The 27,995-nt window shown below is 41.8% G+C and overlaps 1 protein-coding gene across 1 annotated transcript in view; it reads left to right on the top strand.

Moving 5' to 3' along the window:
• TNKS (tankyrase) overlaps nt 1-27,995 on the top strand; it is a 291,341-nt gene that overhangs the window by 196,710 nt on the left and 66,636 nt on the right. The window contains exons 7-11 of the mRNA XM_034770778.1: nt 4,797-4,863; nt 5,316-5,502; nt 15,014-15,135; nt 18,262-18,353; nt 18,452-18,530. Of these exons, the coding sequence (XP_034626669.1) occupies nt 4,797-4,863; nt 5,316-5,502; nt 15,014-15,135; nt 18,262-18,353; nt 18,452-18,530 (547 nt within the window). The remainder of the gene's footprint in view (nt 1-4,796; nt 4,864-5,315; nt 5,503-15,013; nt 15,136-18,261; nt 18,354-18,451; nt 18,531-27,995) is intronic.

The following is a 27,995-nucleotide window of genomic DNA, read 5'->3' on the forward strand; positions in this document are numbered from 1 at the left end:
CTTATTGGCGGATTTTCTTGCCTCAGAGATTCACCATGTGGGTTGGGGAACAGCCCAGAGACCTTCCCCTCTGGAAGAACCCACAGTCCAGGTCAATTGGGAGGTTTGGGGGGAACCCAGGCCTGCCCTCTACACCGGGTTCCAGCCCAGGGCCCTGTGGACTGCAGCTGTCTATAGTGCCTCCTGTAACAGCTGCATGACAGCTACAACTCCCTGGGCTACTTCCCCATGGCATCCTCCAAACACCTTCCTTATTCTCACCACAGGACCTTCCTCCTGGTGTCTGATAACGCTTGTGCTCCTCAGTCCTCCAGCAGCACACCCTCTCAGCTCCTTGCGCCTCTTGCTCCCAGCTCCTCACACTCTTGCACTACAAACTGAAGTGAGCTCCTTTTAAAACCCAGGTGCCCTGATTAGCTGCCTTAATTGATTCTAGCAGCTTCTTCTTAATTGGCTCCAGGTGTCCTAATTAGCCTGCCTACCTTAACTGGTTCTAGCAGGTTCCTGATTACTCAAGTGCAGCCCCTTCTCTGGTCTCTCAGGGAACAGAAAGCTACTCATCTAGTGACCAGTATATTTTCCCTCTACCAGACTCCTGTACCCCACTGGTCTGGGTCTGTCACAATACACACAATATGATGGGATCTAAATTAGCTGTTACCACTGAAGAAAGAAATCTTGGAGTCATTCTGGATAGTTCTCTGAAAACATCTGTGCAATGTGCAGCATCAGTCAAAAAAGCTAGCAAAATGTTAGGAACCATTGGGAAAGGGAAAGGGATAGAAAATAAGAAAAGAAAACATCATATTGTCTCGCCATAAATCCATGGTTCACCCACACCATGAACATTGCATGCAGTTCTGATTACTCCTTCTCAAATGAAATATATTAGAGTTGGAAAAAGTACAGAGAAGGGCAACAAAAATGATTGGGGGTATGGAAAAGCTTCTGGATAAGGAGAGATTAAGAAAACTGGGCCTTCTTCAGCTTAGAAAAGATGAGTGAGTCTGTAATATCACTAATGGTGTGGAGAAAATGAATAGGGAAGTGTTAACTTACACCTTCATGCAGCACAAGAACTAGCGGTCACCCAATGAAATTAATAGTCAACAGATTTAAAACAAACAGACGGAAGTACTGCTTCATACAACACACAGTCAATCTTTGGAACTCGTTGCCAGGGGTGTTATGAAGGCCAATGATATAAAAAGTTCAAAAAATAATTGTGTAATTTCATGGCGGGTAGGTCCATGAATGGCTATTAGCCAAGATGATCAGGGATGCAACCCTATGCTCTAGGTGTCCCTAAACCTCTGCCTGCTAGAAGCTAGAACCGGACGACAGGGATGTATCACTTGATAATTACCCTGTTCTGTTCATTCCATCTGACACTGGCCACTGTCAGGAGACAGGCTATTCGGCTAGATGAGCCATTGTTTTGATCCAGTATGGCCATTCTTATGTTCTTATATGGTAAGTGTGGTAGTTATATAAAATTCTATGGCGGGGGCGAGGGGGCGGCACATGATTTTTGTTCTCTTGGTATGTTGAATCTGTAGATTTATTTCCAGAGTGGTTCTAAATGATGGTCTGATGGGATTTTTTATTTGTAGTCAAGATCAGCACCCTATTGTTGTAGGTGCTGTATATATACTTAGTAAAAGTCACTCTTGATCCCAAACAGAGTACTTTTATATTTATAGACTTTATATTTATAGTAAAGAAAAGGAGCTGTCAGGCCATCTTGTCCATCTGTCTGTCAACATGGGAAATTCTCTGTTAATTATCTAATGTTATCTCCAGTGTTAAATGAGAACTTTAGCCCCCAGGTCTCTTAAATGAAAAGCTCAGTTTACTTTGGGCATGTTTATACTACATTTTAAAACCTGTGGCAGCAAGTCTTAAATCTTGGATCTACAGACTCGGGCTCACACTACAGTGCTAAGAACAGCAGAGTAGACATTGCAGCACGGGCTGGAGCTTGGGCTCTGTAGTCCATCCTGGGCTTCAGAGCCCAAGCCTCAACTTCGATGCTGCTTTTTTTAGCACCCTAGTGCAAGCCCATAGACCTTGGCTCTGAAACTTGCTGCCATGTGTTTTAAAACTCAGCGTAGACATATACAAAGTTTCTCTAAAACAATTCTAAGTTTATTGGAACATTTGGAGATTGATTTGTAGCACTTTCATCTGTATATTTGCTTCTATTTTCTGTCAAAGAAGTTATGAAATTAACTATGGAGCATTGTATATAAAGTTTCAAAATGAATAATGTTTAAGGTGAATATTCTGTATACATGCATGTGGTGGTAAGCATTTTTTTTTAATAGTGTTACACCATTCCAAACGCTAATCAACCAAGAGAGAATTTCAGGATAAACAGACTTATGAACAATGGTCTGAAGTTAGAATTATCTATTTGAAAAATGTATTCTAGGTACAAACTAGGTGGCTTGAGAGTTGGTATCAGTAACTTACCGTAGTATACATTACAGGGATATGTTGCATTTATTCCAAAAACAACTATTATAAACATAGGAAATTCAGAGTCGAGTCAAGTTTAAATTTAAAGTAATCTAAACACATTAAGATATGTTAGGGCACCCAAACAACGTTAACTTTGCCCTTTAATGGCACCATGTGATTATGATTGACATATTTTAGTGTTTGTGGATCTAGATTAGATTTTTATGGACACTTGTCAAAATGGATGCTGTCTCCGATTGTTCTCAGCGAGGACTCAGGCGAAGGGTTCTCCTAGTCAGGGGCGAGACTGTTTTTTTGCCGCCCCAAGCACAGCAGTCAGGCAGCCTTCGGCGGCATGCCTGCTGGCGGTCCGCGGTCACGCGGATTCAGCGGTGTTTCTGCAGGTGATCTGCCAGTCCCGTGGCTTCGGCATACCCACTGCCGAATTGCCGCCGAAACCCGCGGGACCGGCAGACCTCCCGCAGGCAAGCCGCCAAAGGCCGCCTGACTGCCGCCCTCACAGCGGCTTTCCGTCCCAGGCATGTGCTTGCTGCGCTGGTGCCTGGAGCCGCCCCTGCTCCTAGTTAAGATGCCCGTCCATTGCGTCCCAATTAGAATGAAGTCAAGCTGCCCCAGGGAAGATAGGAGAGAAAATATGCAGTCAAAAGACAGATAGGGACACTGAAGAAGAGCAGGTGAATATGGGCAGTAGTCCTCTTTACTAAGGGCACCTGGTGGTCTCAGTCCTACTGAGAACACTAGAAGATGGCAGATATTTTGAAAGATAGCAATTTTTTGTGGAATTCTCTGATGTGGAAACTTATATGCTTCAGTCTCTATTTCTCAACTTTCAAATATAAGAAAATAACAATGGAAAATAACTGAGAATTCTAAAAACATTTCTTCAAAAGTAGCTTATGTTCAAGAGTTTAGTGATCTTTAACTACCTGGGAAGTTTGAAGGGTATGCATTGTTCCTCTGTTAAGATAAGTAGGGACCGTGGATGCTATATTTATTAAATAACCTAATTCAAATTAAATGAATGATTTTACTTGTAAATTTTCAGAATATTTATTTGATACTCAGAATAAGTGCTGTAATTTTGGAGAGGGTATATTTCATAATAACAAACAGGTTGATCTTCTGCTCTAAGTACAATACTCAACCATATCTATGGAGCCACAAATGCCATATGAACGTTTGGTCCATCTAGCCCAATGGTCCATCTAACCCAGTATCCTGTCTTCCGACAGTGGCCAATGCCAGGTGCCCCAGAGGAAATGAACCGAACAGGTAATCCTCAAGTGACCATCCCCTGTCTCCCATTACCAGCTTCTGGAAAACAGAGGTTAGGGACACCATCCTTGCCCATCCTGGCTAATAGTCGTTGATTGAACTATCCTCCATGAATATATCTAGTTCTTTTTTGAACCCTGTTATAGTCTTGGCTTCACTACATCTTCTTGCAAAGAGTTTCACAGGTTGACTGTATGTTGTGTGAAGAAGTACTTCCTTTTGTTTGTTTTAAACTTGCTGCCTATTAATTTCATTTGGTGACCCCTAGTTCTTGCGTTATGAGAAGTTCTTGTGTTATGAGAAAGTGTCCCATTTTGGTTTACCTGCACACACGATTCATTTTGTTTTATTGCTTGTCACTTTTGCCCTGCTTTTCAAATTTATGGATTTCTCATTATATATGACCTTTGCTTATGATTAGACCCATGTCATTTGCTTTACCACTTTCATTTTCAAGTGCAGACTCCAGTGACGTTACTGTACAGAAATTCCAATAGCCCCCAAATAGGTGTGAAATTTCTACAAGTATATATTTTTAAGTGTATAACTTACTTCAGAAAAATGCAGCAGTCAGCTCATCCCATAGTCTGGAGTAATTATATCAGTCCGCTGCCTATAATATTTGTACATCTTCATAATATACCTAGCAGCCAGATAACCTTATATGGGGACTTCTCCCTTAACATACCATTTGAAATAACTGTGGTTGTACATAGACCAGAGTACTTGCCTTCACCAAGATTAAAATGTAATGTAGCTTTTTTTCCCTTTCTGTCTGCAAGAAAGATCATTCTGAATGCAATGAGTGCTATTTCTTAACAGTAATATATGGTAGATTAAACACCTATGTTACATTACTCAAAAATGTTTTTAATGCTATTCTTAACCAGTGCATTATTTTGGAAATAAATGTAAATGTATTTGGTTAAGATTCCATTTGATTTTGAAATCTGCTAATTTTACAGCATGAAAATAGTTCAAAAATCTTTGAAAATGCTTCCTAGAGATGTAATTTTATTTTGTTTTATTTAATCTAGCGGACTTGTACCTCTTCATAATGCATGTTCATATGGACATTTTGAAGTCACAGAATTGTTACTTAAGGTAAGTGGAGAAATGGAAGAATACGTACGCATTGCAATATTGCAAAATTATGGAGAGAGATGGTTACTTCATACAATAGTTAAGGCTGTAGCCTTATTTCTGTTTAAAAAAGAAATCCTGATTTTCACACCTATAATAAATTATTTCAGTGGTGTGGGGCTTTAGGGCTTTAGACATACACCTGTACCACTGAATTAAGTATGTGTTTTTCCGCATAATCTCTGCAGCCAAGCATTAGAATTTAATTAACTAGAATTTTTTTGAAGCAAAGATGTCTTATTAAAAATTAAGTTCATTGCAAATTTCAGATTTTGGTAGATGAAGATAAATCAGTAATTTTTCATTCCATTTGAAAATAACTTAACGAGTGTTAAAGTTATTAAAATTTTGTGATCTTTGTCATGGTTGTTTTTTTTTTTTTACTAACATAAACATTTCTTTCCCACTCCTAGCATGGAGCCTGTGTTAATGCTATGGATCTCTGGCAGTTTACCCCCTTACATGAAGCTGCTTCCAAGAATCGTGTAGAAGTCTGCTCTTTGTTGCTTAGTCATGGTGCAGATCCAACACTGGTCAACTGCCATGGCAAGAGTGCTGTCGATATGGCTCCAACACCTGAGCTAAGGGAGAGACTGACTTGTATGTGAAAAAATTATCAACTATGAAATAATTATTAATATAAACTGACTCACCTTTCAGCCCAGTTCCTTGTTAGTAATGGGAAAATGCAAAACAACAGGATATAGAGGTCTCCATTTCTCACTTCTAAACTTGTAGAGAGCTATACATGTTCTCCTTCATGAAACTGCCTTTATTCATAGAGTTTAAGGCAGAAGGGACTGTTAGATCGTCTCTGACCTTCTGCACAACACAGGCCAGGGAATTTCACTTAGTTACCCCTGTAGTAATCCCTATAACCAGAGGCAGATTAAGGTTTCCTGGGGCCAGAGCAACTGCGGGGGGGGGGAAGGGGCCCTCCCCACCCCACCCCTTCTGCCTGGGGCCATGCCCACAGCCCCACCTCTTTCTGCTCCTTCCCTGGAGCCCACCCCTGTTCCACACAAGGGTCCCCCCATTCTCCCCCTCCACTGCAGCCCTGCAACCCCTTTTCCTCCTTTCTCCCCTTTCCCCCCTCTGCGGCCCCAAGACCGGAGAAGCTCTGTCCCCGCACCATGGCCCTGGAGCGCAGCAGGGAGTGAGAGCTCCTCCAGTCCCAGGGCTGCAGTGGGGGTCTGGGTGATGAGGGTCAGGGCACTGGGGTTTCTCCCCCCTCACCCTCTCCCCTGTGTTTCTGCCAGAGAGCAGGGTTCTGCTGTGAACATAAGAACGGCCGTACTGGGTCAAACCAAAGGTCCATCCACCCCAGTATCCTGTCTACCAACAGTGACCAATGCCAGGTGCCCCAGAGGGCGTGAACCTAACAGGTAATGGTCAAGTGATCTGTCTCCTGCCGTCCATCTCCACCCTCTGACAAACAGAGGCTAGGGACACCATTCCTTACCCATCCTGGCTAATAGCTATTAATGGACTTAACCTCCATGAATTTATCCAGTTCTCTTTTAAACGCTGTTATAGTCCTAGCCTTCACAACCTCCTCAGGCAAGGAGTTCCACAAATTGACTGTGCGCTGTGTGAAGAACTTCCTTTTATTTGTTTTAAACCTGCTGCCCATTAATTTCATTTGGTGGCCCCTAGTTCTTATATTATGGTAACAAGTAAATAACATTTCCTTATTCACTTTCTCCACATCACTCATGATTTTATATACCTCTATCATATTTCCCCTTAGTCTCCTCTTTCCAAGCTGAAAAGTCCTAGCCTCTTTACTCTCTCCCCATATGGGACCCATTCCAAACCCCTAATCATTTTAGTTGTCCTCTGAACCTTTTCTAGTGCCAGTATATCTTTTTTGAGATGAGGAGACCACATCTGTACACAGTATTCAAGATGTGGGCATACCATGGATTTATATAAGGACAATAGGATATTCTCCGTCTTATTCTCTATCCCCTTTTTAATGATTCCTAACATCCTGTTTGCTTTTTTGACCGCCTCTGCACACTGCGTGGACGTCTTCAGAGAACTATCCATGATGACTCCAATATCTCTTTCCTGATTAGTTGTAGCTAAATTAGCCCCCATCATATTGTATGTATAGTTAGGGTTATTTTTTCCAATGTGCATTACTTTACATTTATCCACATTACATTTCATTTGCCTATCATTTGGGTTTGACTAAAGCATATCTTCCAGAAAGTCATCCAGTCGTGATCTAAAGACTTCAAGAGATAGAGAATTCACCACGTTCCTTGGTAATCTGTTCCAATCACCCTCTCTGTTAAAAATGTGTGCTTTAATTCTAATTTGAATTTGGCTGGCGTTAACTTATAGCTATTGGTTCTTGTTATGCCTGCCCCTGGTAGATTAAACGGTCCTTTGGTACCCAGTATTTTCTTCCCATGAAGATACTTAGACACTGTAGTTAAGTCACCTCTGGATCTTCTCTTTGACAAGCTAAGCAACTGAGCTCTGTTAGTCTTTCACACTAAGGCATTTTTTCCAGCCCTTGAATCGTTTGTGATTCATCTCTGCGCTCTCTTCAAATTTTCAGCATCCTTTTTAAAATGTGGGTGCCAGCACTAAGCACGGTTTTCCAGTATCTGTCTCACCACTGCCGTCTACAGAGGTAAAATCACCTCCTCGCTCCTACTCACTGTTTATACATCCAAGAATCTCATTGGTCCTCTTTGCCACAGTATTGCACTGGAAGCTCATGTTGCGTTACTTCTCCACTATGACACCAAAATGCTTTTCATTAGGGCTGTCAAACGATTAACAAAATTAATTGCGATTAATCGTGAGATTAAAAAATAATTGCAATTAATTGCAGTTTTAGTATCACTGTTAATAATAGAATATTGATTGTTTAAATATTTTTTGATGTTTTCTACGTTTTCAAATATATTGATTTCAATTACAACACAGAATACATAGTGTACAATGCTCATTTTATATTATTTTTCCTTACAAATATTTGCACTGTAAAAAGATAAACAAAAGAAGTAGTATTTTTCTATTCACCTAACATGAGTACTGTAGTGCTCATATCAGTTGTGAAAGTGCGACTTACAAATGTAGAATTTTTTAATTTTTCTTTTACATAGCTACACTCAAAAGTAAAACAGGGTAAAACTTTACAGCCTACAGATTCACTCAGTCCTACTTCTTGTTCAGCCAGTCACCAAGACAAATACGTTTGTTTACATTTACAAAAGATAATACTGCCTGCTTCTTATTTACTATGTCACTTGAAAAGGAGAACAGGTGTTCACATGGGTCTGTTGTAGCTGGCATTGCAAGGTATTTATGTGCCAGATATGCTAAATATTTGTACGACCCTTCATGCTTCGACCACCATTCTAGAGGACATGCTTCCATGCTGATGATGGGTTCTATTCAATAATGATCCAAAGCAGTGCAGACTGATGCACATTCATTTCCATCATCTGAGTCAGATGCCACCAAGAGAAGGTTGATTTTCTTTTTAGGTGGTTCGGGTTCTGTAGTTGCTCTTCTGAGACTTCTGCCAGCATGCTCCACACCTCGTCCCCTCTCACACATCAGTACTGGCAAGGGTGGCTCTACCAATCAATGAGGCCATTCTTTAACTGGCATGCACCATATGGCATACCTTGATCATATGCACACTGACCCCGAATGGGGGCCGAGAAAAGATGGGCTGAGAGAAGATACTACGTCCCCCCTAAGGGGGCAGAATTTCTATTTTCATACCCTCCACCTAACTCCTTGGTGATACAGGCTGAGTCAGAGTAGATGAAACAACACCAGTGCTCCACCTTTGCAGACAGGGAGGGTAAGACATTGGACCTTATGGGTTAGAGGTCTTCTCGGCTGGACTACAGTTCTGGACCTCTAACTACTTGGCACTGAGGATGGCCATGGGGTTAGAGGAAGCACCGATTAGCCCGATTCTTATAGTACCGGCGGATCTGGAGAGATTCCCTTGGTCGTCTCCAAATGTTGCCATGTCATCGACACCTTCCTCGCCACGAGACGACTGACGGTTTCAAGAGCTGATACAGAGGATAGCCAATGCTCTCGATCCTACTAGAAGAAGTGCAGGACAGTCAGCATCAGGTACTAGAGCCACTTACAATCTGTGGGCATTTATACACTGGCACCAAATAGAAAACGTTATTGCCCACCGCCAAGCCATTGCTGTAGAACACCACATTTCTATCACCAATGAGCCTATGAGCCTCCTCAGAAGCGCCATAAGGTGCACAGAACCCATCTGCCTGTTTGGGCAACACAGACCCCTGCACAACAATTCAATTGTTGTGGAAATGGTATTTCTGAGTGTGGCTAAACTGCTGTCAGCCACTCCGTATACCAATGTTCCTACCATCAACCTCTTTTGCGGGGGGTCATCTCAAACTCTTTCTACCAGCATGGAGAGCTATAGCAATGGACAAGCGGGTCCTGGACATCGTTCGACGCAGCTACACCCTTGAGTTTGATGAAATCTCCTCCACATCACTCCCTAACCTTCCTGAGATCACTCTACATGATAGTATTCTTACTAGGGCTGTGGACTAATCGCAGTTAACTCCCGCATTAATTCAAAAAAATTAATCGCAATTAAAAAAAATTGTGATTAATCGCACTGTTAAACAATAGAATACCAATTGAAATTTATTAAATATTTTGGATGTTTTTCTACATTTTCATATATATTGTATTCTGTGTTGTAATCGAAATCAAAGTGTATATTATTTTTGATTACAAAAATTATCACTGTAAAAATGATAAACATAAGAAATAGTATTTTACTCATACAATACTGTAGTGCAATCTCTTTAATTGTGAAAGTGCAACTTGCAAATGTTTTTTTGTTATATAACTACACTCAAAAACAAAACAATGTAAAACTTCAGAGCCTGAAAGTCCACTCAGTCCTACTTCTTGTTCAACCAATCGCTAAGACAAACAAGTTTGTTTACATTTACAGGAGATAATGCTGCCCTTTTCTTATTTACATCACCAGAAAGTGAGAACAGGCATTTGCATGGCACTTCTGTAACTGGCATTGCAAGGTATTTACATGCCAGATATGCTAAACTTTTGTATGCCCCTTCATGCTTCGGTCACCATTCCAGAGGACATGCTTCTATGTTAGGATGCTCGTTAAAAAAAATTGCGTTAATTACATTTGTGACTGAACTCCTTGGGGGAAAGTGTTTTTGTACATAATTCTACATTTGTAAGTTCAACTTTCATGATAAAGAGATTACACTACAGTACTTGTATTAGGTGGATTGCAAAATACTATTTCTTTTGTTTTTTACAGTGCAAATACTCGTAATCAAAAATAAATATAAAATGAGCTCGGTACACTTTGTAATCTGCATTGTAATTGAAATCAATATATTTGAAAATGTAGAAAACATCCCAAAATATTTAAATAAATGGTCTTCTATTATAGTTTAACAGGGCAATTAATCATGGGATTAATTTTTTTAATCGCTTGACAGCCCTAAATCTTACCCTTGAGATGGACTCCCTCCTGCAGAGACGAGCAGTGGAATGAGTCCCTACACCCTTTCAGGACACCAGGTTCTATCCCGACTACTTCCTGGTACCCAAGAAGAAGGAGGACAGAGACCCATTTTGGATCTCCAACTCCTCAACTGCTGAAGTCACAAGACATCATTTCCTTGCTAGAAAAAGGTATGTGGTTTATGGCTCTTGATATGCAAGATGCCTACTTCCATAGGCCCTCGACACTTCGAACACAGGGTTCTCCCATTCAGTCCTTGTCTTCCTCTATCTGGATGACTGGCTGCTAGCAGCGCAGCGCAGTCCAGAGAGCAAGCTCGAGCATTAACATCTCAGCTTCTTCGACTCCTCCCTAGGAGTGAGCATTAATGTCAAAAAATCGACTTTGCACCTTATTCAGTCCCTGGAATTCATAGGAGCTCACATCGATGTAGCTTCTTCACGAGTTATCTGCCATGGACAGATTCCAGAGCCTACTGGACCAAATGTAACCTCTAATCCTTTGGTTTCAGCCAGGACCTGCCTTTCCCTCCTAGGGCACATGATGTACACATATGTCACGCCATTTGCCCAGCTATATCTTTGATGTCTACAGCTATGACTGCAAAGGATTTACTCTCTCATACAGCAATCCATGGACACTATACTCATTGTCCTGCTGGAAGACATCTCCTCACTTTGGTGGTGGAGAGACCCGCTACAAGTCTGCTCCAGATGCCCTTCCTCCCATCTTTGTTGAGTGTGACAGTCATAACGGACATGTCACTTGCAGGTTGGGGTGCTCACATGGGAGATCACATGGCACAAGGCATCTGGATCACGCAAGAGGTCAGGATGCACATAAACATACCGGGACTTCGGGCAGTGCACAAAGCATGTCGTGTTCTTACCAGCTATCTGTTATCACCACATCCTCATCACATCAGATACCACCACCACAGTATACTACATAAACAAACATGGAGGCATAAGATGCCCAGCACTGTGCATGGAGGCGATATGCCTGTGGAAATGGTACATAACATATCATACCCTTTTATCAGCAACCTCCCTGCCTGGCATCACAGAATACCAAGTGCACCCAGTATTGCTGAAGAGGGGACACGGTCCCCACTCACAGGGTGACACTCTGGTCGTCAGTTAGTTGGACTGAAAGAACTATGCTTTCTCCTCCATACCACTCCTATCATGTTCCCTCCACAAACTCTGTCAGGAGAGAGCGATGGCCATTTTGATGGCCCTGTTCTTGCCTTGCCAATTCTGGTTCCGTCTTCTTCTCCACATGTCAAAGCATTCTACACTCCCGCTCCAGACATTCCCAGAACTGCTGATGCAACACAACTGCAGACTCAGGCACCCAGATCTATGGACGCAACACTGAAAGCTAGGTTTTTGGCTGAACGCCTCCATTAGCACGAGAATGCCCATTAGCAGTGCCATATGGAAATGTTTCACTTCCTGGGCTGAATGGCAAGGCCTTACCCCGCAGCCGTGGGCATGCAGATACTCTTAGTCTGTTTACTCTATCTGAAAATCTTGGGTCTCGCTCTCAGCTCCATCAAAGTTCATGCAGATGCCATTAGCACTTTCCACCCTCTAGTGGATGGACATTCAATTTTTATGCACCTCTTGACTGCCTGATTCTGGAAGGGCCTTTTATGTAAATACCCGCCCATTCAACCTGTTGCTACCCAATGGGACCTCAACCTAGTCTTCCTCATTAATGATCCCCTGGCCTCCTGCTCTTTCTCTCCTCTCCATGAAGGTCACTTTCCTTGTTGCCATTACTTCAGCGAGGTGCATTGGTGAACTGGGAGTGGCAGACCCCTCCTCCTTTCATTGCATTCCATAAAGACAATGTCTCACTCTGATTGTATCCAAGTTGCTACCAAAGGTGGTTTTCTGATTCCATCTCAATCAGCCCATACATCTACCTACCTTCTTCCCCAAACCACACGTCTTTCATGGGGAACGGCTACTTCATTCTCTTGATGTGCTTGGGGCCCTGGCCTTTTCCCTACAAAGGACAGAGCCATTCCGAAAGTCTCCCAGGCTATCTACTTCCTTTTGTTTGTTCTAAATCTGCTGCGTATTAATTTCATATTTCCATCCAGTGAATCTTTAAATGGGTTTCCAGGTACATTACACATTGCTATCAGTTGTCGAGACAATCCCCACCAGGTGGGATAGGCTCACTCAAGGAGAGTGCAAGCATCAGCCACAGCCGTGCATCACGATGTGTCCCATGCAGATATATGTAAGACTGCTACGTGGAGTTGGTAGACACTTTTTTCTCCCACTACGCTCTAGTATGTGATTCCACAACAGATGCCTCATTCAGCGCGGCGGTCCTCCATTCTGTGATTGCATCATCTTCCTCGCATTCTCCTCCTAACTACAAACTGCATGTCAGACACCCTCAGTGGAATACAATAGGGACCATCACTCAAAGAAGAAAGAGAGGTTGCTTGCTGGTAACTGGGGGTTCTTCAAGATATGTGGTCCTTATCTTTATTCCAATCCCAGCCTCCTTCCCTGCTGCTGTGTATCTGATAGGTCTGTGGTAGAGAAAGAACTGGAGACACTGGCAGTCCACCCTGCCCTTTATCACCTCAGGCGAAACCACGAGGCAATACATGGGCGCATGTGCAGACCACGAAACAATACTACTTTCAAAGGTTCTGGCTCCAGGCATATGGGGCATGCACATAACCCTCAGTGGAATACAGATAGAGACCACACATCTCGAAAAACCTCCAGTTACAGGCAAGCAACCTCCTCTTCTTCTTTCCTTTTAGTAAAGTCATATGTTCTAATTTGGGAACCCTACCCTCTCCACTTTAATCAAACTCAAGACTTATTGTTTCATTATTAAATAATAATTAAGAGCAGAACAGAGTTCAGGAAAATGATTTTAATTAACTTTGTAAAGCAAAAACATGACTCTTAGACTTCATTCAGAGATTTATCTGTCCCTGCAAATCAGCCTGTGCTAATCAACGAATGTGATTGATTTTTTGCTTTTGCAAACTAATGACAAAGGAAGAGAGGAGACGCATCAATGATGCTTTGTTTTCCAGTATTCTGTAAGGCCTGGTAGCATTGCTGGGCTATCTGAATCTCACTGCACTATGCCAGGCTTATTCTTGGATAGGAGAAGATGGTTTTGACAGAACCAGTTCAATACTTTTTGGCACAGATGGGTGTGAAGCAGTAAAAAGGCTTTTGATTTGTTTTGTCATCCAGTTTCATATATGTGTTCTTCCTGGGCTGGGAAGTTAGACTAATCTGTTGAAGCATGTCATCAGTTTGACGTAGAAAATGCTGGCATGTGGCCTTACAGGGTGAAGTTGCCACTGATACTATAGCTAATTCTTGCAAAGGTATTTAATTATTTGGAATTCATTCTCAAATGCTCTTGATTACTTCATGATGGTCAGTGTTCTAAACTTAGGCATTACAGTATAAAATATAACTATTCTAGAATTCAGTTTGGTTGCAATTATGTTACCAAACTGCTGATTCATCATTTCTAATTTAAATAAAGAGCTGCTTTTCACAAGAGCCTTCATTACTCAGTCTTGTTTTTCTAATTTTTTTTTTTTTTTTTATATCAGAAAACCAAACAAAAAGGATTCCTCCTAACCTGGTGGTGGGAAAGCTAAATCCTAACCTTGAGTCTAAATTTCTCTCACTTATCTGTTTTTGTCTCACTCTTATAACAGTGAAAGACAATGAAAACAAGTTATAAAGTTACAGAAAACTGCTAATTCCACAAGAAATAACTGCTTAAATAAGTTAGAAATTTTGTACCTGCTGACTTTCGGTTTTGTTCATCATTTATTAAAGGGTACTTTTATTATTAAAGGATATTAATATATCCTGCTCTCCTTACTCTCACCAGTGATCCCAGTGTCATCAGTGGGATTACTTGCAGTAACAAAGTGAGCAGGATTTGATGCTTGGCCATTTTTATGTTTAGGAGCAATATAATGGTGAGATTCTATGCTGCACCTCCAACAAGTGCAGTACTGAACTCTCAGACTCGGGGGAGAGGGTTAAGTAAGGTGGCTTTAAGCCACCTTTGTCCCCTCTTGGTCCTGGATTGATCTGGAGGCTGGAAGGTCCACTGGTGTAATTTGGGCCTGAAATCTCTGTAGTGCTGTGTGACGCAACCCCACCCTGGCATGCCCCCTATGCTGGAGCTTGCGGTAGGGCTCTCGGAAGGTGGCCTGGCAGCTGTTTTCTGTAGTGCTGGTCCCAGAAGTCTTCTCCTCTGGCTGGATACAGAGTTTTTAGGGATCCTTATAACACTCTTTATCTTGGGCTGGAGAGGGGATGAGGGTTTTGCCCTGGAAACTGGAACTTTCCTTCCCATCTCACCCCAAGAATATATTTCTGCCTTCACTAGGACAGAGTTTAGGATTCTGTCATCATAGCTGATGTTACTATTTAGGGCAGTATAGAAAATTTTTCTTTCCCCTTTGGTTAATTGTAGTTAGGTTTCTGAAATAAGATTTATAAATCTGATGTGTTGCTGAATATTAAGTATGTCTTATTTCTCCAACAGATGAATTCAAAGGACATTCTTTACTGCAAGCAGCCAGAGAGGCAGACCTAGCCAAAGTGAAAAAGACACTTGCTTTGGAGATCATTAATTTCAAACAGCCACAGTCACATGAGACAGCTCTGGTGAGATTATATAGTCAATCCTTTTTTTTAATGATATATGTGGAAGTAGTGCTAGTTGAAGAGTTTTTTATTGCTAGACTATGAAAATGTATTCATCTAAAATTGAGGATGTGCCAGCAGGCATCTTATGTGTTAAAAGTAAATCACTGCTATAGAAGAAACATTGTACATTTTTTTCACCCTTGAATTCAGTTTTTATGCAGGATTTGTCCAGAAACCTGCAATTAAGTTACTGCTCATTTCTTCATGTTGAACCTGTGTGTTCTCCCCACCTGATTATCTTCCCTGTAGTGACAGCTGCTAGAGGGTTTCTCTGTGTTCTGCTATCAGTGCAGTTGTCTTGTTTTTTCTCTCTATCTTGTCTTATGTTTTATGGACACTTGTTGCAAAAAATGTTTTGGGGTGGCAGAGGGTTGAGATGAGGCAGGCAACAGAAACGTATTGTGCTGGTTTATGGGGGATTGGAATAAGTTAGCAGGTTGCCCTCTATCTTTCATCTTTTATTTTTTAAATCAAATTTTTCACTGGAATCCCAATTAGACTTGCTTCTTGATGAAAATCATTCTCCAACATTCCCACACAGATGAGATTATTAATAATACTTAATTCTTTCAACATCTGATAGAGGTTAGTAGTGAAATGTTTGATGCCATTCCTGCTGTGTAAGGGCTTTCTGGCTCTCACTGACTGACCAGTTGTTTCCCTTGTCCAGCTGATCCGTATATCTCTCTGCTGGCAAAGTATATTTGTCGTGATAGCATTCATTTATAAATTAAATAAATTAATGGAGATATCCTATCTCCTAGAACTGGAAGGGACCTTGAAAGGTCATCGAGTCCAGCTCCCTGCCTTCACTAGCAGGACCAAGTACTGCTTTTGCCCCAGATCCCTAAGTGGCCCCCTCAAGGATTGAACTCACAACCCTGGGTTTAGCAGGCCAATGCTCAAACCACTGAGCTATCCTTCCCCCCACCCCCAACATTCAGACTTGTCTAGTATTACATAAGAACATAAGAGTGCCATACTGGTCAGACCAAAGGTGCATTTAGCTCAGTATCCTGTCTTCCAACAGTGGCCAATGCCAGGTGCCCCAGAGGGAATGAACAGTACAGATAATCCCGTTGCCCGTTCCTAGCTTCTGGCAAACAGAGGCTAGGGACACCATCTCTGCCCATGCTGGCTAGTAGCCATTGATGGACCTATCCGCCATGAACTTAACTAGTTACTTTTTGAACCCTGTTATAGTCTTGGCCTTCACAACATCCTCTGGCAAGGAGTTCCACAGGTGGACTGTGCATTGTGTGAAAAAATACTTCCTGTTGTTTGTTTTAAATCTGCTGCCTATTAATTTAATTTGGTGTCCCCTAATTCTTTGTTATGAGAAGGAGGAAATACCACTTCCTTATTTACTTTCTTCAGACCAGTCATGATTTTATAGACCTCTATCATATCCCCCCTTAGTCATCTCTTTTCCATGTTGAAAAGTCCCAGTCTTATTAATCTCTACTCAGATGGCAGCCGTTCCATACCCCTAATCATTTTTTTGTCCTTTTCTGAACCTTTTCCAATGTGGGGCGACCACATCTGCATGCAGTATTCAAGATGTGGGTGTACCATGGATTTATACAGAGGCAATATGATATTTTCTGTCTTCTGATCTAGCCCTTCCTTAATGATTCCCAACATTCTGTTCACTTTTTTGACTGCTGCGGCACATTGAGTGGATGTTTTCAGAGAACTGTCCACAATGACTCCAAGATTGCTTTCTTGAGTGGTAACAGCTAATTTAGACCCCTCCATTTTATATGTATAGTTGGGATTATGTTTTCCAATGTGCATTACTTTGCATTTATCAGCATTTACAGTTGTTACTGGATTTGCCTGTGGTTGTTGGCCCACCTATGAGTCTTTGACATGTAACACTGTTAAATATCACATGATGCAAGGCACCCCAGCAGTATGCTGAACTTTGTGCTCGCTGTGGTCATGGCATTACCTAGCAGGGGGCCTTCTGTATGAAGGTACAGTGTCAGTTGTGTGTATTTTTGTGTGTTAGTGACTTCACTGGAGTTAGCCTCTGTTCTCAGTTCATTATTTGGGCTAGCAGTGAAGTCAAAGAACATAGAGCCAATGTCCCAGCAGTCTTTGACATAGACATAAAAAGTGAAGTGGGATGGAATCGATGATCCCATTCAAATCAGTGTGACTATGTTGTTTTACTCTGAGTGTTAGAAGAAGGAATTCTTCACAGCAATAAGATAACTATTATGTATGACTTTTGTGCTTGCTGTTTAAAACCCTGTGGCTGGGCTCAGAAACATCAGAAGATCAATAGGCCCTGTCTTACAGGGACCATAGCATTTGTCCAAGATGGTCTCTCATCCTAGTCGTGGTCTCTTCCAACCGTTACTCTGGAATTTAGGACCTGATTTTCAGTCACTTGGAATTGTGGGTGCTCAGTTTCTCTGAAAATCAATCCTTTGGCATCTCAATTTGGGGCCCCAAATTAGTGGACATGTTTGAAAATTTGTGTCCGGGGGTGACTGGCCCTAATGCAGTGGTACAAAGGAGTAAGAGGGAGCATGGCCCATCACCCCACCCTACCTGAAGGCATGACTTCATGGGCAAAACAAAGGCTGCATGCCCAGTACTCTGCAACCCTCCCCACAAACCAGCCAGCAGAGTTGACCCACACAAAGAGGAGAGAGGGAGTATATTGCACCTAGTAAAGGACTAGCAAATTGTTCCTGTCTTCCCCTGGGAAAGGGAGGTTATGGAGGCCCTTGCTTCCAAGACACCCCACTAAAGATACCTCTCACTTGGAACATTTAATAAAACTATTCCATGCAGAATGCTTTTACAGATGGTGACTTAACCATTTCTCATGTGTGACTAATAGTTATAAAATCAAAATTGTTTTAAACGCAGCATGATTTAGCTTTAAGAACTAGCTTACATTTAGTTTGGTGTGTTTTATATTGAGGCAGAAACGTGATACATTTCGGTAGGATTCTATTTGTAAGCTTCAGTCTAATGTTCAGTGGGATATGTAAAAATGATGCAGCACGCATCATGAAATATTGCATAGTCTAAGTAGTAGATAATTTTTTTTGCTTTGTTTTGCAGCACTGTGCTGTCGCTTCCCTGCATCCTAAACGGAAACAAGTTACAGAGCTGTTGCTCAGGAAAGGAGCTAATGTTAATGAGAAAAACAAAGAGTAGGTATCCGAAAATTTAAGCCAAATTTTACATTTCCAAAGGACTAGGTAATACAGTATTTGGATGATAAAACTAACGTCTGCCATTTTTCACCTAGCTTCATGACGCCTTTGCATGTTGCAGCTGAAAGAGCTCATAATGATGTCATGGAGGTTCTGCATAAACATGGAGCAAAGGTAAATATAGTCTAAATAAAGTAGTAGGAGGTAGATGGTCTTGAGGTTAAAGCACATGGCTAGCAGTCAGGAGAACTGTTGCTTTTTCCTTACTGTGCCTTACACTTCCTGTGTGACCCCAGAAGTGTGCTTCTATTGAATCAGTGGGAAATGCTGAGTTCTCAGCACTTGAAATTCTCCCATTGCGAAGTCACCCATTTCTTTAAAAATCTTGCCCTGGATTTTCAAAAATGCCAAACACTTGGTGGGGGCTGTTGAGTTCTCAGTACTTGTGCAAATCAGGCCAATTTTAGTTAGATGTCTAGCTATAGATTTTTGAAAACTTTGTTCTCAGCCTTCAGTAATTAACTCTGTTCTTGTTTTCCCATCCAAAAAAACCTTTTATTAATTCACCCTTTTGCTATAAAGAATGACCACTACCCACACAAGTCATTTGTAAGCTCACTGTGAGTTGTGGTTTTAAAGGTCATGTCTTGGAAGTTGTAAGATTACAGGAAAAGATGAAAGTGTAACCCCACAATTAGTATGTCTTCTAAGCATCTTTCAGATGTGTCTCTTTGTCCCTTCAGAAGTGTCCCTTTTGGACGACTGTAGCAACTAATTAGACAATTGTTATTGTGATCATTATCGTTTTGCCACTTACCTTCTCTCGAAGACATTTTCTGAATGAAAGGCAGTTAAAATTTGAACAATCTTATTTTTGCTTTTAGGGTAGTTCAGTTTGCTATAGCTGAGTCTGCATCCAGGTAGCTAGAAATGAAGACGTATACCTGTAATAACAATCTATAATGTCACTTCTGAAGTACTAGGAGGTGAGAGCAATGTAATTGAACATATAGTTAATACAAATCTTTTTTATTTTAAGACAACTGAATTACAATTTAGGTGCCCATTTTAGAGCTAATTTGCAGATCTCCGTATCTGATTCACTTCCAAAGATGTTTAATAGAATCATAAAATATTTTAATGACTGTACCATGGTGCAGTGTGTCATGTTCTAGAATTCTGAGACAGCTGTAGCTCACCTAAGACTTTTCCAAGGAGATTTTTTTTTTTTTTAGAGAAAAACTTTTACACTCATTCAAGCGGTTAATTACAATCCTTTTCTCACATTGTCTCCTGATAATATAGCTATGTGCTAGAAACAGTAATCTCCTTTGTGCTTACAGCAGCAGATTGAGATTTCATAGGGTTATGGGCCAGATTTTTCAAGTGTTCAGTATCAGCAGATATTGAGGGGCGGGGAGGGAATAACAGCATTGGGGAGATTAAAATGATAGATGATACCAGAGAGCTGTTCTAGGATAGCTAAGAACAGTAGTTTTGATAACGCATGGTTAGGCTTGGAAGGATTAGATCTCTATCAGTAAATATCAGTAAATGTTGATTTCACCTTACACACCAACAAAAATATTTTCATCAGTAGTAATCAAGAATTTTCAGACAGGCAAAGTATGAAAAATGCTGCTGGAGAATTTATTAGAGTTTCATGTAAGGATATTTACTTTGTCTGGTATCAGAGGGATAGCCGTGTTGTTCTGGATCTGTAAAAAGCAACAAAGAGTCCCATGGCACCTTATAGACTAACAGAAGTATTGGCGCATAAGCTTTCGTTTTGACAACTTTGTATGTTTTGACATGAAGTGGACAATTTGTATTTTAATGATTATAAAGCTTTTTTTTTTTTTATCTCTGTGTCTATTACATAATTGTCTGGTTCCCTCCCCCCCATAATTTTTCACAACTGTGACCATTTAAATCAAAAATTGATTTTTTTTTTAAACGCTCAAAAATAAACACTGAAATTATACACATCTGGAGGTGGGAGACAAATGTGTAGGAAGCACTAGAGTATCTTGGGTCAGGGCCTTCATTTGAGATGACTTGGCACTATTTTATACATTAAGTGAAAGCTCTTCTGCTCTGTGGGGAGTAGCTGCAATGTGTGTAAAATTTTGTGTTTCATTAAAAAATATACCGGACATAGGTATGATGTACTTGGGCAGCTATTTGGGTGGGCAGGGGACGGTTCTTTTTCTTGTGTGGGGGTGGGGAAGAGAAACTGATTGTATTGCACATTTAGGGATCAGTCCTGCAAGTTGCTAGGCACTCTAGCCCTAATCCAGGAAAACGCTTAAGCGGGTGCTTAATTTTAAGCATGTGAGCAGTTCAATGGGACCAGATCAGAGTAAGAATGGTCAGCACCTTGCTAGATTGAGCCCTAACTGTATGTATTTTTTAGATTAAACATAGAACTTTTTTAAAGTGCAGGAATGTGATTTTTGTTTTGTGTGTGTGGGGCAAGATCTAAAAACAGCTTGGTTGGAGATGAGATTCCAACAGACACCTTAGCATTTGTGTTCCCTTTTTGATGGCAGGGATTTAATTACCTTTATTCTTAACTCAAGGTGAACTACAAAATTGTTGATGTTGTTGACTGCTCAGGATCAAATGGCAAGGTGAAGGCTGTGTTTATAGTAATATATTTTGTCTGGTTGATCTATGTAGGTATCCTTCATTTATTTTCAAAGAATAGTTGTAAACGCCTCAAAACCACTGAAATGTTCATCATCAGCTAAAATATTTGAAGAGTTTGCCATAAATATTTTGGCAAGAATTACATAACCAGCTGATCTTTTGTCTACTTCATTCCTTGTGGGATTGAGAAACACAACAGATCTAAACTAAGAGCAGGAAAAAGTCAAACACTCCTTCCATAATATTCTTACAATGAGCTGCTAAGTATACCAGATATGATTAGTCATACCATGCACGTCCACAGTGTGTTGGAACTGCTTTGTGCCCAAAGGTGTCATTTAACAGGAATTGGTCCTGCTTTGAGCAGGGTTTTGGACTAGATGACCTCCTGAGGTCCCTTCCAACTCTGATATTCTATGATTCTATGGAGCAGCCGTCCAAACTGTCTACTTCCCCTTTAAGCACAACGTACGGGTAGACTTCATTCATGCTTGCTGTCATGTTGTAGATGGACTCTGTTAAGTCACATGGACTTCTCTGCCAGGAAGTTCAAATGAGCACTGTGATGGATATGGCAATTTCCTACAATATTTTTGGGAGACCTTATTGAATTAAATACAAGTGTCTTTGGAGTCCATTGTATTAAATGAATGGTTTATGTCTTATGGGCCAGGATTGTATACAAGCTCTTAAGGGGGAAGATGTGACACATGAGACCCGGGGGTTCAAGGGACTATATTAAACAATGTGCCAAACAAGGGTGGACTTTTGGAACAAAAAGTGTTAAGGGGTTTTCCTGGGGAATTTCTAGGGGGAGGTGAATGTGAATTCCCCACCTCTGGTTATGCAAAAGCCAAGTTTTTTGAAGCCATGTCCTGAGGTTTGGGCCATTGTCTGCTGATAACCAGTTACATGAGGCCAGGTTCAAAGGCCAAGCTGTATAAAGGAAAGATTGAGCTATTCATGTTTACTCTGGTTATGGGTTTTGAATGACTCACACCTACCAGAGCCCAATGTTGGAGTTGGGGTGATCTCTGGTAAGCTTTTTAGCATGCATGTAGGTTCTTCTTTTTTAATAAAAAGAAGAACAGGAGTACTTGTGGCACCTTAGAGACTAACAAATTTATGAATTTATGAACTAATAAATTTGTTAGTCTCTAAGGTGCCACAAGTACTCCTGTTCTTCTTTTTGCGGATACAGACTAACACGGCTGTTACTCTGAAACCTTCTTTTTTAATATGATTTCTCTGTAATGGTTTCATTAAAGAATAAATGTGCATGCTTAGAAAGTGCTGTGTGGTAACTTGTAATTGCGGGCAATACGCTGGGCATAGCCTCTGGAAAGAAAGCAAAGTGCAGATGCTGGCTTTTAGTTAGTTTGGCATGCTGGGCATATCAATGTGAGCAGGGAATCATGCAGCCTGGAAAAACCTTGGTCGAGACGCAGGTCTCCACCCTAGAGAGGTGATGGCTGAGGGGGCGGGAGCCTAGAATGGGTGCCCTCTGTGGACCACGTAAGGGGAATACAGGTGTAATTGCCCTGTAACAAGCACTTTTAATAGAGAGAATGGTATATTTTTACATGATTGCCCACTGGCTGATATTACAGCAGCTTCATTTAAATGAAAATGTTTCTGCAGTGATACTCCTGTAAGCTGAGCTATCCTAGCAGAAATAGATTCTCGCTAAAGATACTGTGCTGCATCCCAGCACCATCTTCCTTTAGCCACTCTAGCAGCTCAGTGGGGAACAAGAGCTGCCCCCAGAGGGAAACTGTGGATTCCCCTAAAGTAGGGCAAATCCTTGTGTAGCATAAAATCAGTGTAGCTATTTGCACCCACCTTGCATAGCCAGATGGAGTGGTCCCCACCGTAGGGGACTGCTCAAGTTGTGACAGTTTAGAGGAGCGGTTCCTAAGCTGCTGTAGGTAATGTGAGGAACAGAATATTAAGGTTGTTTAGAGCCACCTTCCCCCTCCCCACTAGCTCCTGTGCACCCGTCCCAGTCTGTCCCCACACTAGCCCTTCTGAACCTCAGTCTATGTGACCCCCCCCAGCAGTCCTGCGTGCCCCAGTCTGTCCATCCCCCGCATATCCCATGCCTCCTAACCTGGCCCGGTGAGCAGGGCACTGTGAGGAACGTAGCCACTGTCCCCTCCCTCTCCGTGGCTGGCTTCTCCAGCCCGTGAGCCAGATACCCTATCTTCTGGCACCACAGCAGCCCCTGGTGGGCAAAAGGTATAATTGCAGCATCTCCCTGGCAGAATCTATTTTCTGCAAGGGAAAAAAAGAAAAATCTGTTGGGGGACATGAATTGTGCGTGTGTGCAGTGGCACAGAATTCCCCCAGGAATAATAATAAAAATCCTAAATGAATCAGACTGTTCCACAGAATCTTTATGGATAGACATTCCAGGCTTGAATAATAAGAGTATAACGGTAGGTATATACTACCAACCACCTCACCTCACCGGGATGGTGGCAGTGATTGTGAAATGCTATACAGCAGCTATAAAAACAGAAAATGCTATAAGAATGGGAGGTTCTGGTTATCCCCATACTGACTAGAAACATGCCTCCTCAGGATGGGATGCAGAGATAAAATTTCTAGACACCAATGACTGCTTCTTAGAGCACACAAGGGGAGAGGCAATTCTTGATTTAGTCCTGAGTGGTGCACAGGATCTGGTCCATGCTTTGGGTGTCCCTAAACCTCTGATTGCTAGAAGCTGGGACTGGATGACAGGGGATGGATAACTCGATAATTGCCCTGTTCTGTTCATTCCCTCTGAAGTGTCTGACACTGGGCTAGGTGGACCATTGGTCTGACCCAGTGTGGCATTCTTACCCTTACCTATCTCGAGGAGAAAGAGAAAGTCAACAGCTTTAAACATTGTACCGAAGAGGCCACATGGTGTTCTGCTTCACTAGGGATGAGTGCTGCATTTGGTGTCTGGGAATCAAACCAAATATAAGACAAATATTGTCAGCCAAGGTCATGAGATTGAAATGGAAGCACCTGAAATTCCTTTTTAGATCTTATACCCTGATAAACCAGGGTTCTGGATTAGTGCCACACATGCCAGCACAGACTCAGCAACTCAGTAGGCAGTACCACTTCTGCCCTTTCTGAAAGCAATCTGTTATCTGACAGCTCAAAATCCCTGGAGCCAGAGGCTCCAACTCTGTGGGTGCTCCAGGGCTCTTCCCCCTCCCTCCAAGCGCCTCCCGCCCGCTGTGGATCAGCTGTTCCACAGCATGGAGGGGGTGTAACTAGGAAGAAGAGGCAGGGTGGGGACTTGAGGGAAGGGGTGGAATGGGGGCAGGGCCAGGGGTGGAGCACCCCTGGGGCAAAGAGGAAGCCGGCGGTGCCTGTGCCTGGAGTGAGTCAAGCCTTCAATGCTCAGAGCCGGCGCTACCATTTTTGCTGCCCCAAGCAAAAAAAAAAAAAAAAAAAAAAAGCCGCTCGGACTGCCGCCCGAACTGCCGAAGGAAAAAAAAAAAAAGCCACCCAGACTGTGCCGCCCCAAGAATGGACGGAATGCCGCCCCTGAGCCCCATGTGCTGCCCCAGGAACGTGCTTCCTCCGCTGGTGCCTGGAGCCAGCCCTGCAACTGCTATAAGCCCTCAGCCACAGACAGCTTCCTGTTGAAGTCTCTGGGTACTCCACTCTTGATAGACACATGGTCAGTCTTCAAATCAGAGGATTCCAGGCTGCAGCAGCAGCAATGCTTACTCAGTGATCCATTAGTCTCTTTCATTCAGACTATTGTCTTTATGATGGTGGCTTACTGTAAACAGCACAAGTATCAGGGGGTAGCCGTGTTAGTCTGTATCTACAAAAACAACAAAGAGTCTGGTGGCACCTTAAAGACTAACAGATTTATTTGGGCATAAGCTTTCGTGAGTAAAAACCTCACTTCTTCGGAAGCACAAGCTCCGCATTTGTTTCCAGACCTAATTCAAGATATTCGTTTTGATACAAAAACAACAAGGAGTCTGGTGGCACCTTAAAGACTAACAGATTTATTTGGGCATAAGCTTTCGTGAGTAAAAACCTCACTTCTTCGGATGAGGTTTTTACTCACGAAAGCTTATGCCCAAATAAATCTGTTAGTCTTTAAGGTGCCACCAGACTCTTTGTTGTTTTTGTAAACAGCACAGTTGACAGTTAGGAGCATTGCCATGATAAAGAGAGAGTTCTTAGCACCATGATAGCATTGTTAGAGCTGATATGGGAATTCATTTCCTGGATTCAGTGTAGCCTGCACCAACATCCATATTAGCACAGGCAGTGTGATCCCTGCTTTATTTTATTTTGATCACAGCACAACCAATGTTGATGTTTCCTCCCGCACCACAGACTACCCCATTCCTCATTGTCAACGCAACATATTGAGACACACACTTCTAAGGAGTCAGTGGGACAGTGCTAATACTCGGATACCATGCATGAGTGTAAAACATCACATTGGAATTGTAGGAGAAAAACTGAGATGGCTAAATATTTTAGAGATCATGTCAAAAGACGTTTAGAATAAGAGGATATTTCTACTAAGATACAACTGGGTCAGTCAAAAGTTTGTTGGTCTTTGTGCTGCTGTTCTCCCGAGGAGTTAGGAGGATTTTGCAAACTTTCAGCATTTGACACTGACAGAAAGCTGATATTGTAATGATACACTGTCAAAATGTTCCCTGAGCAGATCCCAACTGTTGAGCTGGCAGTATGTAGAAATATTGGTGTAGCTCTGGATTCTACTCTATGTGAGACAGCACCAACACAGTGATGTTGAAAATGTCTTCAGTGCTGAATAGTACACATCTGTTTTGATTTTCTCTACCAGATGGTCTCATGATGGAAGCACTGAAATGAAAAGAATAAAGGGAAATAACAGAGAGAGCAAGAGAGATTCCTGCAATGGAAAACCATTGATAGGAACATAGGTTTTTAATGCTTACTCAAAACACTTTTCTTTGACAGGTAAATACGGTTTTAAAATGTCATGGTTAGAACAGAGGTGTGACTGTTTACATGCTAAATTGAGGAAATTGGATCCAGGATGATTTCTATAGAATAAAAGCTGTCAAATCTGTTGTGTTGTCAGTTGAGAGAATTGCTCACAGGGGGGAAATAGCTCAGTGGTTTGAGCATTGGCCGGCTAAACCCAGGGTTGTGAGTTCAATCCTTGAGGGGGCCATTTAGGGATCTGGGGCAAAAATCTGTCTGGGGAGTGGTCCTGCTTTGAGCAGGGGGTTGGACTAGATGACCTCCTGAGGTCCCTTCCAACCCTGATATTCTATGGTTCTGGAAAGCAGTTCAGAGCTGTCTGATTTGAAAGTGCTCAGGAGGAGAATCCACATGGATGATGATCTAATTTATTTGATTAGTGCAGCTTGAATGATCCTGCGGGTCCACTAGCACATATACAATGATAGCTTGGATACTGTATATTTTCTCACTTAGAGTTGGAATTTGAAAGGACACTTTTTTAGATCTGAAATTGACAAGTAACCCAAAGAGTTACCTTATCAGGTTGGACTTACTGTAAGTCTCAATATATTTTTCTGGAGTTAAAGACTTGCATTTTATATCTGATACTTGTAGAACCTTTCCTGGAAATATTGGGCTTTCAGTTGTGAACAAACGAGTAAATACACAGTCTCCAGCCTTAAAGCTTGTGCGTTGTTTTACAGTACAGAATGGTTCCCGAAGTAAAGTGCTGTCCCTGGGATTGTTTGGGATGAGAATGCTGTATAGCTTTGAAGGCAGATTGGCTTTAAGGAGACCACACTCCCAACTTTAAAGATGGAAAGCAAGTGTACATTCTGTCAATAGTGCTCTAGAGACCCAGAATAACAACTAGTTCACATCCTGCTTACCTCCCCAGTCCCCTTCTGTCCAGGAAGTGAGCATTACTTGTTAGGTTTGCTTGTGTTTGTCTGCTGCAAGGATTGGTTGTGGGGAAAAGTAGTTATTTGAGAACTAAGGAAATATTTGCATGTCATATAACAAAAGGGCTAATGTGATTTTAGGATGCATAAATGGGAATCTCAAGTTGAAGTAGAGAGGCTATTTTACCCGTGTATTTGACACTGGTGCAGCCACTACTGGAATCCTGTGTACAGTTCTGGTGCCCACAATTCAAGGAGGATGTTGATAAATTGGAGAATGTTCAGAGAAGAGCCACAAGAACGATTAAAGGATTCGACAACATAACTTATAGTGTTAGACTCAAGGAGCTCAATCTATTTAGCCTAACAAAGAGAAGGTTAAGAGGTGACTTGATTACAGACTATAAGTACCTACATCGGGAACAAATATTTAATAATGAGCTCTTCAGTCTAGCACAGAACGGATGAACATAATCCAGTGGCTGGAAGTTGAAGCTAGGTAAATTCAGACTGGAAATAAAGCATAAATTTTTAACAGAGTAATTAACCATTGGAACAATTTACAAAGGATTTGGTGGATTCTCCACCAGTGGCAATTTTTAAGTCAAGATTGGATGATTTAGTTGGTGTTGGTCCTGCTTTGAGCAGGGGATTGGCCTAGATGACCTCCTGAGGTCTCTTCCAATCCTAATATTCTATGATTTTCTAAAAGATATGGTCTAGGATTTATTTGGGGGAAGTTCTCTGGCGGGCCTTATACAGGAGGTCAGACTGGATGATCACAGTGGTCTGTTCTGGCCCTGGAATCTATAATTCTGTTAATAGCGTCTTCTGTGACAGTAAACCTGGTCACATAATTTCATTCATAAACTTACCAGTCTCCATCCTAAAATCAGCTAGGTTTCTTGCCCCCACTACTCATATTGGAAGGCTATTCCAGGAACTCATGCATCTGATAGTTAGAAATCTGCTGTAATTTTCAGTCTAAATTCATTAATGGTCAGTTTATACCAATTTGTTCTTATGCCAACATTATCCTTTTGCAGAAACATCACTTCTCTCTCCCTGGTGTTTACCCCACTGAGAGCAATCATAC

Source organism: Trachemys scripta, chromosome 5 (assembly GCF_013100865.1).
Source record: "Trachemys scripta elegans isolate TJP31775 chromosome 5, CAS_Tse_1.0, whole genome shotgun sequence".
NCBI classification, from domain to species: Eukaryota; Metazoa; Chordata; order Testudines; family Emydidae; genus Trachemys; species Trachemys scripta.